Source organism: Oncorhynchus gorbuscha, linkage group LG17 (assembly GCF_021184085.1).
Source record: "Oncorhynchus gorbuscha isolate QuinsamMale2020 ecotype Even-year linkage group LG17, OgorEven_v1.0, whole genome shotgun sequence".
Classification (NCBI taxonomy): Eukaryota; Metazoa; Chordata; class Actinopteri; order Salmoniformes; family Salmonidae; genus Oncorhynchus; species Oncorhynchus gorbuscha.
This window is the reverse complement of record NC_060189.1, coordinates 35,130,355-35,145,677: the sequence shown is the minus strand read 5'-3', so window position 1 is coordinate 35,145,677 and position 15,323 is coordinate 35,130,355. Positions and strand designations below refer to the sequence as shown.

Genomic DNA, 15,323 nt, shown 5'->3' with positions numbered 1-15,323 from the left:
CTCAGTTGAATGACTAGTCTTGAAACCTGACTGATTTGGATCAAGAAGGTCATTCAGAGAGAGATAGCGGGAGAGCTGGCCAAGGATGGCACGTTCAAGAGTTTTGGAGAGAAAAGAAAGAAGGGATACTGGTCTGTAGTTGTTGACATCGGAGGGATCGAGTGTAGGTTTTTTCAGAAGGGGTGCAACTCTCGCTCTCTTGAAGACGGAAGGGACGTAGCCAGCGGTCAGGGATGAGTTGATGAGCGAGGTGAGGTAAGGGAGGAGGTCTCCGGAGATGGTCTGGAGAAGAGAGGAGGGGATAGGGTCAAGCGGGCAGGTTGTTGGGCGGCCGGCCGTCACAAGGTCAGAGCACAGGGTAGGGCAGTGTGAGCAGAACCAGCGGTGCCGTTTCACTTAGCAAACGAGGATCGGATGTCGTCGACCTTCTTTTCAAAATGGTTGACGAAGTCATCTGCAGAGAGGGAGGAGGGGGGGGGGGAGGATTCAGGAGGGAGGAGAAGTTGGCAAAGAGCTTCCTAGGGTTAGAGGCAGATGCTTGGAATTTAGAGTGGTAGAAAATGGCTTTAGCAGCAGAGACAGAGGAGGAAAATGTAGAGAGGAGGGAGTGAAAGGATGCCAGGTCCGCAGGGAGGTGAGTTTTCCTCCATTTCCGCTCGGCTGCCCGGAGCCCTGTTCTGTGAGCTCGCAATGAGTCGTCGAGCCACGGGGCGGGAGGGGAGGACCGAGCCGGCCTGGAGGATAGGGGACATAGAGAGTCAAAGGATGCAGAAAGGGAGGAGAGGAGGGTTGAGGAGGCAGAATCAGGAGATAGGTTGGAGAAGGTTTGAGCAAAGGGAAGAGATGATAGGATGGAAGAGGAGAGAGTAGCGGGGGAGAGAGAGCGAAGGTTGGGACGGCGCGATACCATCCGAGTAGGGGCAGTGTGGGAGGTGTTGGATGAGAGCGAGAGGGAAAAGGATACAAGGTAGTGGTCGGAGACTTGGAGGGGAGTTGCAATGAGGTTAGTGGAAGAACAGCATCTAGTAAAGATGAGGTCGAGCGTATTGCCTGCCTTGTGAGTAGGGGGGAAGGTGAGAGGGTGAGGTCAAAAGAGGAGAGGAGTGGAAAGGAGGCAGAGAGGAATGAGTCAAAGGTAGACGTGGGGAGGTTAAAGTCGCCCAGCACTGTGAGAGGTGAGCCGTCCTCAGGAAAGGAGCTTATCAAGGCATCAAGCTCATTGATGAACTCTACGAGGGAACCTGGAGGGCGATAAATGATAAGGATGTTAAGCTTGAAAGGGCTGGTAACTGTGACAGCATGGAATTCAAAGGAGGCGATAGACAGATGGGTAAGGGGAGAAAGAGAGAATGACCACTTGGGAGAGATGAGGATCCCGGTGCCACCACCCCGCTGACCAGAAGCTCTCGGGGTGTGCGAGAACACGTGGGCGGACGAAGAGAGAGCAGTAGGAGTAGCAGTGTTGTCTGTGGTGATCCATGTTTCCGTCAGTGCCAAGAAGTCGAGGGACTGGAGGGAGGCATAGGCTGAGATGAACTCTGCCTTGTTGGCCGCAGATCGGCAGTTCCAGAGGCTACCGGAGACCTGGAACTCCACGTGGGTCGTGCGCTGGGACCACCAGATTAGGGTGGCCACGGCCACGCGGTGTGGAGCGTTTGTATGGTCTGTGCAGAGAGGAGAGAACAGGGATAGACAGACACATAGTTGACAGGCTACAGAAGAGGCTACGCTAATGCAAAGGAGATTGGAATGACAAGTGGACTACACGTCTCGAATGTTCAGGAAGTTAAGCTTACGTAGCAAGAATCTTATTGACTAAAATGATTAAAATGATACAGTACTGCTGAAGTAGGCTAGCTGGCAGTGGCTGCGTTGTTGACTTTGTAGGCTAGCTGGCAGTGGCTGCGTTGTTGACACTACACTAATCAAGTCGTTCCGTTGAGTGTAATAGTTTCTGCAGTGCTGCTATTCGGGGGCTAGCTGGCTAGCTAGCAGTGTTGTTTACGTTACGTTAGCTGGCTAGCTAACCTAGAAAATCGCTCTAGACTACACAATTATCTTTGACAAAGACGGCTATGTAGCTAGCTATGTAGCTAGCTACGATCAAACAAATCAAACCGTTGTACTGTAATGAAATGAAAATGTGATACTACCTGTGAATGCGACCGGGTTGTTGAGTCTATTCGGTAGACGTTGGCTAGCTGTTGGCTAGCTGTTGGCTAGCTGTTGGCTAGCTGTCGGCTAGCTAGCAGAGTCTCCTACGTTAAGGACGACAAATAGCTGGCTAGCTAACCTCGGTAAATTAAGATAATCACTCTAAGACTACACACTCTAAACTACACAATTATCTTGGATACGAAGACAGCAAAGACAGCTATGTAGCTAGCTAACACTACACTAATCAAGTCGTTCAGTTGAGTGTAATAGTTTCTACAGTGCAGCTAATCGGTGGGCGTTTGCTAGCTGGCTAGCTGCTGGGCAAATAGCAGTGAAGACTACGTTAGGACGACGAAATACGATAATTATGCAATTATCTTTGATACAAAGACGGCTATGTAGCTAGCTAAGAAGAAATTGCTAAGATTAGACAAATCAAACCGTTGTACTATAATGAAATGTAATGAAAAGGTTATACTACCTGCGGAGCGAAGTGCTGATGCGACCGCTCGCTCCACCCTGTGGTTATTTGTGGCCACTTTGCGGCTGAGCCGTTGTTGCTCCTAGGTGTTTCCACTTCACAATAACAGTACTTCTACGTTCAAAGTTACTGACTTCTTCACTAAGGCCATTCTACTGCCAATGTTTGTCTATAGAGATTGCATGGCTGTGCTCTATTCTCTACACCTGTAAGCAACGGGTGTGGCTGAAATAACCAAATCCAGTAATTTGAAGGGGTGACCACATACTTTTGTGTATAAAAGTGAAGTGTTGGTTTCATGAGCTGAAATAAAAGATCTCAGAAATCTTGCATACACACACAGATTATTTCTCTCATTTTGTGCACAAATTTGTTTATATCCCTTTTAGTGAGCATTTCTCCTTTGCCAAGATAATCCATCCACCTGACTGGTGTGGTATATCAAGAAGCTGATGAAACGGCATGATCATTACACAGGTGCACCTTCGAATCAAATCAAATTAATTTTATATAGCCCTTCGTACATCAGCTGATATCTCCAAGTGCTGTACAGAAACCCAGCCTAAAACCCCAAACAGCAAGCAATGCAGGTGTAGAAGCACGGTGGCTAGGAAAAACTCCCTAGAAAGGCCAAAACCTAGGAAGAAACCTAGAGAGAACCTAGAGAGGAACCAGGCTATGTGGGGTGGCCAGTCCTCTTCTGGCTGTGCCGGGTGGAGATTATAACAGAACATGGCCAAGATGTTCAAATGTTCATAAATGACCAGCATGGTCCAATAATAATAAGGCAGAACAGTTGAAACTGGAGCAGCAGCACGGCCAGGTGGACTGGGGACAGCAAGGAGTCATGTCAGGTAGTCCTGAGGCATGGTCCTAGGGCACAGGTCCTCCGAGAGAGAGAAAGAGAGAATTAGAGAGAGCACACTTAAATTCACACAGGACACCGAATAGGACAGGAGAAGTACTCCAGATATAACAAACTGACCCTAGCCCCCCCGACACAAACTACTGCAGCATAAATACTGGAGGCTGAGACAGGAGGGGTCAGGAGACACTGTGGCCCCATCCGAGGACACCCCTGGACAGGGCCAAACAGGAAGGAAGCACCTTGTGTTGGGGACAATAAAAGGCCACTCTAAAATGTGCAATTTGTCACTTAACACAATGCCACAGATGTCTCAAGTTTTGAGGGAACCTGCTGGAATGTCTACCAGAGCTGTTGCCTGAGTATTGCATATAAATTATTTCTCTACCATAAGCCTCAATATCGCTTGAGAGAATTTGATAGTATGTCCAACTGACCTCACAACTGCAGACCACATGTATGCTGTTGTGTGGGTGAGCTGTTTGCTGATGTCAACGTTAAGAGCGTGCCCCATGGCGGTGGTAGGGTAATGGTAGGGGCATGCATAAGCTACAGACAAACAACAAAATTGCATTTTATCGATGGTAATTTGAATGCACAGAAATACTATGACGAGATCCTGAGGCAGATTTTGTTTGAAGTTATCTGTGACCAACAGATGCATATCTATCTTTTTTTTCCCAGTCATGTGAAATCCATAGATTAAATTCTAATGAATTTTTAAAAGTTGACTGATATCCTTATATGAAGTGTAACTTTTGTAATTGTTGTATGTTGCGTTTATACTTTTTTTGAAGCCCCCCGGGTACGTGGTCTCCAGCTTGTTCAGGGTCCAATGAAGATATTTTTATATATTTTTGGTGTCTGCTTGGGGCTGGATATACACAGCTGTGGCGATAATCACTGACATTACTATCGGGAGGTAAAAAGGAAGACATTTGATGACCCTGTATTCCAAGTCGGGTGAGCAGAAATTCCTGTACATTTCCCCCGTCACACCCGTTGTTATTGGTCATAAAGTAGAGCCCTTCCGTCTTTGTTCTTGCCAGAGATCCCTCTTCCTATCCTCTTAATGAACTGTAAAACCCTCTGTGTATAATCCATATGTGTACCATGGTGCAAAGGGGCATTTTTATGGTACACTGGCTCTGATTGGTCAATAGTTCTTTCTCTGATTAATTGCTTTATTTCACATAGTAATACCGCTGCACCATCGAGACCATCCTGACCAGTTGCTTCACCGCCTGGTATGGCAACTGCTCGGCATCTGACAAAAAGGCGCGACACATGGTAGGGTGTAAGGCCCAGTACATCACTGGGGCCAAGCTTCCTGTCATCCAGGACCTATATACTAGGCAGTGTCAGAGGATGGCCAGAAAAATTGTCCAGTCACCCAAGTCATAGTTCTCTCTGCTACTGCATGGTAAGTGGTACCGAAGCGCCAAGTCTAGGTCCCAAAAGGCCACCGGACTATTTACATTGACACCCCCCCACCCCTTGTTTTACACTGCTGCTACTCGCTGTTTATTATCTATCCATAGTCACTTTACCCCTACCTACATGTACAAATGACCTCGACTAACCCGTACCCCTGCACATTGACTCTGTACCGGTACCTCTTGTATATAGCCTCGTTATTGTTACTTTTTATATTTTTTTACTTTATTGGACTGCATTGTTGGTTAAGGGCTTGTAAGTAAGCATTTCACGGTAAGGTCTACACCAAATTTGTAATGAGATGCAGCAGAAAAATCCGTTCTTCATTGTTAGTAATGATTAGGTATTTCCATGGTATTTGAAGACTAAATGAATGAGCTGTTATGAGGGATTTATATACAGTGGTAGGCAGAGTTATGAATTGAATCTGAATGCTTTCCAATTTTCCTCCCAAACTTGAAAAATGAACATGTAATTTTCAGGAAATGAGAACATTGGTGACTATTTGATGACATCTCTGGTTGGTCATGTATTGTAGGTGATGGAGAGGAGTGAGTGGAGGAAAGCACTGGAGGAAGGCCACTATCAACTACTGAGCCCCGAGTTGAAGGAGAATGGTTTTGGGAAAGGAGAGAACGGTGACGTGGAGAAAATGGACATCAATTGTAATGTGAAAAAAGACGGGTAAGTGCTGTACATCCACCACATTATGGTCTGAATTTTGTACTACTGTCTCAAATTGTGCACCAAGAGGTTAACTAGATATAATTAATGGTTATATTGATGAGTTGTTCTTATGTCTGATAAAGACAGCTACCATATATTTAAATGAATTAGATGTTTTTTCATACTATATATTTTATCTGCAAAGTACACTATACAGTACAATCAGAAAGTATTCAGACCCCTTGACTTTTTAGTTTTTTACATTACAGCCTTACTCTAAAATTAATTATTTGTTTTTTTCCAACAATCTACACACAATACCCAATAATGACAAAGCAAAAAGATTTTTAGACATTTTTGCAATTTTATAAATGCACTGAAATATCACATTTGCATTAGTATTCAGACCCTTTACTCAGTTTTTTGTTGATGCACCTTGGGCAGCAATTACAGCCTAGGGTATGACGCTACAAGCTTGTCACACCTATGTTGGAGGGGGTTCTCCCATTCTTATCTGCAGATCCCCTCAAGCTCTGTCGGGTTGGATGGGGAGCGTCGCTGCACAGCTATTTTAAGGTCTCTCCAGATATGTTAGATCAGGATGCACTGGAGCGCAATTTCGAGTCTGATAGTGAAGGGTCTGAATATTTACGTTAATTAAGTATTTATTTTTTGTCCCCCTTTTTCTTCCAAATTTTGTGATTACAATCTTGTCGCAACTCCCCAACGGGCTCAAGAGAGGCAAAGGTTGAGACATACGTCCCCGAAACATGACCCGCCGTGCTTCTTAACACCCGCTCGCTTATCCCGAAATCCAGCTGCACCAAACACCGTTCAACTGACGACTGAATTCAGCCTGCAGGCTTCCGTCCCATCACAATGAGTCACTAGAGCACAATGAGCGTAGTAAAGCCCCCCTGGCAAAACCCTCCCCTAACCCAGACGATGCTGTGCCAATTGTGCGCAGCCCTTTGGGACTCCTGGTCATGGCCGGTTGTGACAGCTTGGGATCGAACACCAGGCTGTTGTGACACCGATGTAGTGCCTTAGACCTCTGCACCACTTGGGAGGCTTGTTTTTTTTATTTGTAATTATTTGTAATTATGTCATTATGGGGTATTGTGTAGATTGAGGGAAAAAAAACATTTAACAGGCTGTAAGGTAACACAATGTAGAAAAGGTCTAGGTGTCTGAATTCTACCCAAATGCACTGTATTAAAAAAGTATGTGGACACCCCTTCAAATTAGTGGATTTGGCAGTTTTAGCTACACTTGTTGCTGAAAGGTGTGTAAAATCAAGCACACCGCCATGCAATCTCCATAGACAAACACTGGAAGTAGAATGGTCTTACTGAGCTCAACGACTTTCAATGTGGCACCATCATAGGATTCCATCTTTCCAACAAGTCAAATTTCTGCCCTCTTAGAGCTGCCCCTATCAACTGTAAGTGCTGTTATTGTGGCTCACGCTTAACAATCTGGCAGTTATATGGACTAATCTGGGTTTGGCGGATGCCAGCAGAATGCTACTTGCCCCAATGCGTAGTGCCAACTGTAGACTTTGGAGGAGGAATACTTGCCCGGGGCTGTTTTTCATGGTTTGGGCTAGGTTCCTTTGTTCCTGTGAAGGGAAATCTTAATGCTACAGCATGCAATGACAATATAGACGATTCTGTGCTTCCAACTTTGTGGCAACAGTTTAGGAAAGGACCATTCCTGTTTCAGCATGACAATTCCCCTACGCACAACACAAGGCCCATAGAGATATGGTTTGTCAAGATTAGTGTGGAAGAACTTGCTGGCCTGCACAAAGCCCTGACCTCAACCCCATCGAACACCTTGGGATGAATTGGAAAGCAGACTGCGAGCCAGGCCTAATCGCCCAACATCAGTGCCCCGACCTCACTAATTTCCTGTGACTGAATGCTGCGTGGACTTGCTTCCAATGTTCCGAAATCTAGTGGAAAGCCTTCCCAGAAGAGTGGAGGCTGTTATAGCAGCAAAGGGGGAGACCAACTCCATATTAATGCCCATGATTTTGGAATGAGCTGTTCGACGAGCAGGTGTCCACGTACTTTTCTTCATGTAGTGTATATATTTTATTGACTCCCAGAGACGAGAAAGCATAGGATCAGTAAAAAAGCATGTGCAGGTTAAATATTTCGTTGGTCAGATTCCAGGAGCTGAAGGGAGAGACCAAGAGGTTAGCTAGATAGAAATATGGTTACAGTGAGTTAATTAACAAACGGCATAGGTACCAGACAAGTAAAAATTTGATGTTGAACTTGTTTTTCATATGGTTTGAATAGAGAAGCTCATGTCCTCAAATGTCAACAGCTGGTTCAATAAGAGTTCCAAATTCCACATAGCTTTCTGTATTTTCTTTACTCGTTATTACATCCCCACTGTATCTTTGACACCCAGAGGAAGATCTTTGTTGACACCCAGAGGACACCCACAGTTGAACACAGTCTCTTTGTCTGCTCCATGTTCCAGTTTACAGGTCTCATTGTTCAGGATACAGGAGCTAAAGGGGGAGAGTATGAACGCTGCCTCCAGCCCCAGTACCCCTCAGCTGGTCAACAACACAGTCCACTACCTGGCTCAGGCCCTGGCCCACATCCAACAGGGCATCGAGAGGAAGTTCCTCAAGGCTCCACTGGGTAGGCCAGTAAAACTCACAGAACTTTCTGTAAGAGAAGCGGTATTGTCCTTATTGCACCCTATTCCCTTTAAAGTGCACTACTTTTGACCAGAGCCCATAGAGAATAGGGTGCCATTTTGGACACATTGTGCATTGTATTAACTTTGAGCTGCAGATTAAGGCATTCAAAAATGTAAATTGAGAATCTCTATTAAAATGCTGTTTAGGTCAAGCTTTTGGTCACCGAGACCTTTAATCAGAGCATCTCATAACAGACCGTAACTGCCAGACTGGCAGGGAATAAGTGCCACCTGTGATTTAATGTCTGCTCAGACCTGTATTTTTCACACACTAAACTGGTCATTAGAAAGGTCCATACTTATTACATTTTAGTGTTTAGAGCTGTTAATGATATGTTTGATGTTCAAATGTACCTTGTGGACGGTCATGGAAAACCAGTGCCTCATCTTATGTTGTCCCCTCAACAGGAGATGAAGACTCTAAGAAGGACCAGAAGGCAAAGAAGAGAGACAAGAAGAAAGATGAGGATCAAAACAGTGAAGGTAAGGTTGATAGCAAGCAGGGAAGGCAAAATCAGCACTATGGATTATATCTATACACACATACATACACACCCAGTACCAAGGTTTATTTTTTACTATTTTCTACATTGTAGAGTAATAGTGATGATATCAAAACTATGAAATAACACGTGGTAACCGAAAAAGTGTTAAACAAATCAAAATATATTTGACGTTCTTCAAAGTTGCCACCCTTGACAGCTTTGCATACTCTTAGCATTCTCTAAACTAGCTTCATGAGGTAGTCATCTGGAATGCATTTCATTTAACAGGTGTGCCTGGCTAAAAGTCCATTTGTGGAATTTCTTACCTTTTAATGCGTTTGAGCCAATCAGTTGTGTTGTGACAAGGTAGGGGTGGTATACAGAAGAGAGCCCTATTTGTTTAAAAGACCAAGTCCATATTATGGCAAGAACAGCTCAAATAAGCAAAGAGAAACAACAGTCCATCATTACTTTTAGACATGAAGACAGTAGGGAAAGCATTACAGGTGAAGCTGATTGAGAGAATGCCAAGAGTGCAAAGCTGCAATCAAGGCAAAGGGTGGCTACTTTGCAGAATCTCAAACATAAAATATTTGTTTTTTGGTTACTGTATGATTCCATATGTGTTATTTCATAGTTTTGATGTCTTCACTATTATTCTACAATGTAGAAAATAGTAAAAATGAAGAAACCCTTGAATGAGTATGTCAACTTTTGACTGGTACTGTAAAAAATATCTTAATGATACCAATCTTTGAAATAAGATAACAATAGAATATGTACACTGTGTACAAAACATTAGGAACACTTTTCTAATATTGAGTTGCATCCCATTTTGCCCTCAGAAAAGACTAAATTTGTCAGGGCATGGACTCTACAAGGTGGCGAAAGCGTTCCACAGGGATGCTGGCCCATGTCGACTCCAATCCAGGCTCGATCACAACCGGCCGTGATTGGTTATCCCATAGGGCGGCTCACAATTGGCTGAGCGTCGTCCAGGTTTGGCTGGTATAGGCCATCATTGTAAATAAGAATTTGTTTTTAACTGACTTGCCTAGTTAAATAAAGGTTAAACGTATGTTTTTTTTATGCTTCCTGTGGGGGGTGGACCATTCTTGATACACAAGGGAAACTGTTGGAAATGAGAGAACCCAGCAGCGTTGTAGTTCTTGACGCACTCAAACCGGTGTGCCTGGCATCTACTACCATACTCCGTTTGTCTTGCTTATTCACCTTCTGAATGGAGCACGTACACAACCCATGTGTCAATTGTCTAAAGGCTTAAATCCTTCTTTTTACCTGTCTCCTCCCTGTCTTCTTCACTGAGTTTGAAGAGGATTTAACAAGTGACATCAATAAGGGATCATGGCTTTCACCTGGACAGTCTGTCATGGAAGGAGCCAGTGTTCCTAATGTTTTGTACACTCAGTTTGGGTTGGTGTATAATTTGCATGCTGTTGTTCTGACAGTATGTTTGTCTCCCCTCCCCTCAGGTGGGTTTGACAGTGGTGGGTTGGTGAAGACTGTTGACTTGTGTTGTAGATGATGGTGAGGAATGGAGGACTGCTCCATCCTATGATGTGTCTGACTGTATGTTTCTGCCCCTCAGGAGGTAGTGACAGTGGTCGGGTGGTGAAGACGGTCCAGGAGCGTTGGAGGGAGTCTCTGCTGGGCTGTTCCAGCCTGTCTCAGGTCTTCCTCCACCTCTCCACCCTGGAGCGCAGTGTCATCTGGGCCAAGTCTCTGCTCAACGCCCGTTGTAAGGTCTGTCGCAGGAAGGGAGATGCAGAAAACATGCTGCTGTGTGACAGTTGCGACAGAGGACACCACATCCACTGTGTCCGCCCCAAACTCAAGGTAGGCTGGATGATGCTTTTCTTCACACGTGGCCTAAAGGGTTGGATGACGTCAACCTTAGTGCTATGGTGCTTAGGCACCCATAAAACATTTTGAGATACGATGGTATCGCCCCGTTGGTCAACCAGCTCTGCCTTTAAAAAAAATATATATTATGATTTGAAATGGACAGCTAGCGTGAACTAGCATGCTACAGGAAGGACGAGGGGAATCGTGGCAAAATATATTTTGGATCCTTTTATTTTTTTGTAGCATTTTCCTCTGTTGGAGCTGTGGCATGAATGAGGTTGGTGTCTGACTGTAGCGTGATGGGTTGTACAGTTATGAAGGGGCCGGCTGCAGAGCATACAACTCTGCTGTCCCCAGAACTAGATAATACTCAATGGTTTGCATCTTTCTCTCTTATTCGGCCTAGGCTATATATTGTTGGTGGGTTGAAGCCTACATTGCTAATGATAAGCTATGGAAAGGGCCCTACTCTACACATTTCTTTCTTAAGATTGGCTCAGGTGTAATGTATAATATAATAATAATAATATAATAATAATATATAATAATATATAATATATGCCGTGTACTTATTGTCATTTTTTTCTAATTAGATTTTTCCATTTCGATATTGTTTTAGTTAATTTCACTTGTTGCCTGAAATCAAGCTGTGCTAGAGAATCGCCTATAGACAGACTTTCACAATTGTTCCATTTTGAAAGCTGCAACTTTGGGACATTAAACACTTTATTAGAATGGCCTATTTGGGAAATACTCTTCATAACTTTAACTTGTCTTAATGCATTGGAAGGCTAACTAACTTATTTATTTATTTTCATATTTTGTAGAACTAGAATTGTGGCAATACCATTATTCCAAATAAAAAATGGATGATTCTAATAACAATAGCATAGACTAACATTAGACATCAGGATATTTATTAAGTAATTCACTTCAGTGGCCACAATCTCAGAGGTGAGCTCACTGTATGTCTGCCGGTATAGGGCAGGGTCTAGGTGAGACAGAGACTTGGAACCTTGGATCCAGTGCAGTAGATCTATGAAGGTAGTCCTGTAAATTAGGGGGTTATCTGTGGTTCAGGTCCTCTCTAATGGCAGCCTTGACATCTCAAGTGATGGTGCTGTCTTCCTCACTTGGGGCCATGGATTGTAGAATCCTTGTTTTCAGAGGTAGGATCAAAATCAAATTTTATTGGTCACTTACACATGGTTAGCAGATGTTAATTCGAGTGTAGCGAAATGCTTGTGCTTCTAGTTCCGACCGTGCAGTAATATCTAACAATTTCACAACTACCTTGCACACACAAGTGTGAAGGAATGAATAAGAATATGGACAAATAAATATATAGATGAGCGATGGCCATGCGGCATAGGCAAGATGCAGTAGATGGTATAGAGTACATTTACATTTAAGTCATTTAGCAGACGCTCTTATCCAGAGCGACTTACAAATTGGTGCATTCACCTTATGACATCCAGTGGAACAGCCACTTTACAATAGTGCATCTAAATCTTTTAAGGGGGGGGTGAGAAGGATTACTTTATCCTATCCTAGGTATTCCTTAAAGAGGTGGGGTTTCAGATGTCTCCGGAAGGTGGTGATTGACTCCGCTGTCCTGGCGTCGTGAGGGAGTTTGTTCCACCATTGGGGAGCCAGAGCAGCGAACAGTTTTGACTGGGCTGAGCGGGAACTGTACTTCCTCAGTGGTAGGGAGGCGAGCAGGCCAGAGGTGGATGAACGCAGTGCCCTTATTTGGGTGTAGGGCCTGATCAGAGCCTGGAGGTACTGAGGTGCCGTTCCCCTCACAGCTCCGTAGGCAAGCACCATGGTCTTGTAGCGGATGCGAGCTTCAACTGGAAGCCAGTGGAGAGAGAGGAGGAGCGGGGTGACGTGAGGGAACTTGGGAAGGTTGAACACTAGACGGGCTGCGGCGTTCTGGATGAGTTGTAGGGGTTTAATGGCACAGGCAGGGAGCCCAGCCAACAGCGAGTTGCAGTAATCCAGATGGGAGATGACAAGTGCCTGGATTAGGACCTGCGCCGCTTCCTGTGTGAGGCAGGGTCGTACTCTGCGGATGTTGTAGAGCATGAACCTACAGGAACGGGCCACCGCCTTGATGTTAGTTGAGAACGACAGGGTGTTGTCCAGGATCACGCCAAGGTTCTTAGCGCTCTGGGAGGACACAATGGAGTTGTCAACCGTGATTGCGAGATCATGGAACGGGCAGTCCTTCCCCGGGAGGAAGAGCAGCTCCGTCTTGCCGAAGTTCAGCTTGAGGTGGTGATCCGTCATCCACACTGATATGTCTTCCAGACATGCAGAGATGCGATTCGCCACCTGGTCATCAGAAGGGGGAAAGGAGAAGATTAATTGTGTGTCGTCTGCATAGCAATGATAGGAGAGACCATGTGAGGTTATGACAGAGCCAAGTGACTTGGTGTATAGCGAGAATAGGAGAGGGCCTAGAACAGAGCCCTGGGGGACACCAGTGGTGAGAGCGCGTGGTGAGGAGACAGATTTTCGCCACGCCACCTGGTAGGAGCGACCTGTCAGGTAGGACGCAATCCAAGCGTGGGCCGCGCCGGAGATGCCCAACTCGGAGAGGGTGGAGAGGAGGATCTGATGGTTCACAGTATCGAAGGCAGCCGATAGGTCTAGAAGGATGAGAGCAGAGGAGAGAGAGTTAGCTTTAGCGGTGCGGAGCGCCTCCGTGATACAGAGAAGAGCAGTCTCAGTTGAATGACTAGTCTTGAAACCTGACTGATTTGGATCAAGAAGGTCATTCTGAGAGATAGTGGGAGAGCTGACCAAGGACGGCACGTTCAAGAGTTTTGGAGAGAAAAGAAAGAAGGGATACTGGTCTGTAGTTGTTGACATCGGAGGGATCGAGTGTAGGTTTTTTCAGAAGGGGTGCAACTCTCGCTCTCTTGAAGACGGAAGGGACGTAGCCAGCGGTCAGGGATAAGTTGATGAGCGGGGTGAGGTAAGGGAGAAGGTCTCCGGAAATGGTCTGGAGAAGAGAGGAGGGGATAGGGTCGAGCGGGCAGGTTGTTGGGCGGCCGGCCGTCACAAGACGCAAGATTTCATCTGGAGAGAGAGGGAGAAAGAGGTCAGAGCACAGGGTAGGGCAGTGTGAGCAGAACCAGCGGTGTCGTTTGACTTAGCAAACGAGGATCGGATGTCGTCGACCTTCTTTTCAAAATGGTTGACGAAGTCATCTGCAGAGAGGGAGGAGGGGGGGAGGAGGATTCAGGAGGGAGGAGAAGGTGGCAAAGAGCTTCCTAGGGTTAGAGGCAGATGCTTGGAATTTAGAGTGGTAGAAAGTGGCTTTAGCAGCAGAGACAGAGGAGGGAAATGTAGAGAGGAGGGAGTGAAAGGATGCCAGGTCCGCAGGGAGGCGAGTTTTGCTCCATTTCCGCTCGGCTGCCCGGAGCCCTGTTCTGTGAGCTCGCAATGAGTCGTCAAGCCACGGAGCGGGAGGGGAGGACCGAGCCGGCCTGGAAGATAGGGGACATAGAGAGTCAAGGGATGCAGAGAGGGAGGAGGGGAGGGTTGAGGAGGCAGAATCAGGAGATAGGTTGGAGAAGGTTTGAGCAGAGGGAAGAGATGATAGGATGGAAGAGGAGAGAGTAGCGGGGGAGAGGGAGCGAAGGTTGGGACGGCGCGATACCATCCGAGTAGGGGCAGTGTGGGAAGTGTTGGATGAGAGCGAGAGGGAAAAGGATACAAGGTAGTGGTCGGAGACTTGGAGTGGAGTTGCAATGAGGTTAGTGGAAGAACAGCAGTAGACGTGGGGAGGTTAAAGTCGCCCAGAACTGTGAGAGGTGAGCCGTCCTCAGGAAAGGAGCTTATCAAGGCTTCAAGCTCATTGATGAACTCTCCGAGGGGACCTGGAGGGCGATAAATGATAAGGATGTTAAGCTTGAAAGGGCTGGTAACTGTGACAGCATGAAATTCAAAGGAGGCGATAGACAGATGGGTAAGGGGAGAAAGAGAGAATGACCACTTGGGAGAGATGAGGATCCCGGTGCCACCACCCCGCTGACCAGAAGCTCTCGGGGTGTGCGAGAACACGTGGGCGGACGAAGAGAGAGCAGTAGGAGTAGCAGTGTTATCTGCGGTGATCCATGTTTCTGTCAGTGCCAAGAAGTCGAGGGACTGGAGGGAGGCATAGGCTGAGATGAACTCTGCCTTGTTGGCCGCAGATCGGCAGTTCCAGAGGCTACCGGAGACCTGGAAATCCACGTGGGTCGTGCGCGCTGGGACCACCAGATTAGGGTGGCCGCGGCCACGCGGTGTGGAGAGTTTGTATGGTCTGTGCAGAGAGGAGAGAACAGGGATAGACAGACACATAGTTGACAGGCTACAGAAGAGGCTACGCTAATGCAAGGAGATTGGAATGACAAGTGGACTACACGTCTCGAATGTTCAGAAAGTTAAGCTTACGTAGCAAGAATCTTATTGACTAAAATGATACAGTGTACTGCTGAAGTAGGCTAGCTGGCAGTGGCTGCGTTGTTGACTTTGTAGGCTAGCTGGCAGTGGCTGCGTTGTTGACACTACACTAATCAAGTCGTTCCGTTGAGTGTAATAGTTTCTACAGTGCTGCTATTCGGGGGCTAGCTGGCTAGCTAGCAGTGTT

The 15,323-nt window shown here is 46.1% G+C and overlaps 1 protein-coding gene across 3 annotated transcripts in view; it reads left to right on the top strand.

The window, feature by feature from the left end:
- Positions 1-15,323, top strand: part of LOC124001234 (bromodomain adjacent to zinc finger domain protein 1A-like) — a 55,501-nt gene that overhangs the window by 23,305 nt on the left and 16,873 nt on the right. For all 3 annotated transcript variants that reach the window (XM_046307874.1, XM_046307877.1, XM_046307875.1), the window contains exons 18-21: positions 5,479-5,624; positions 8,103-8,269; positions 8,739-8,813; positions 10,425-10,672. In XM_046307874.1, coding sequence (XP_046163830.1) covers positions 5,479-5,624; positions 8,103-8,269; positions 8,739-8,813; positions 10,425-10,672 — 636 coding nt within the window. The remainder of the gene's footprint in view (positions 1-5,478; positions 5,625-8,102; positions 8,270-8,738; positions 8,814-10,424; positions 10,673-15,323) is intronic.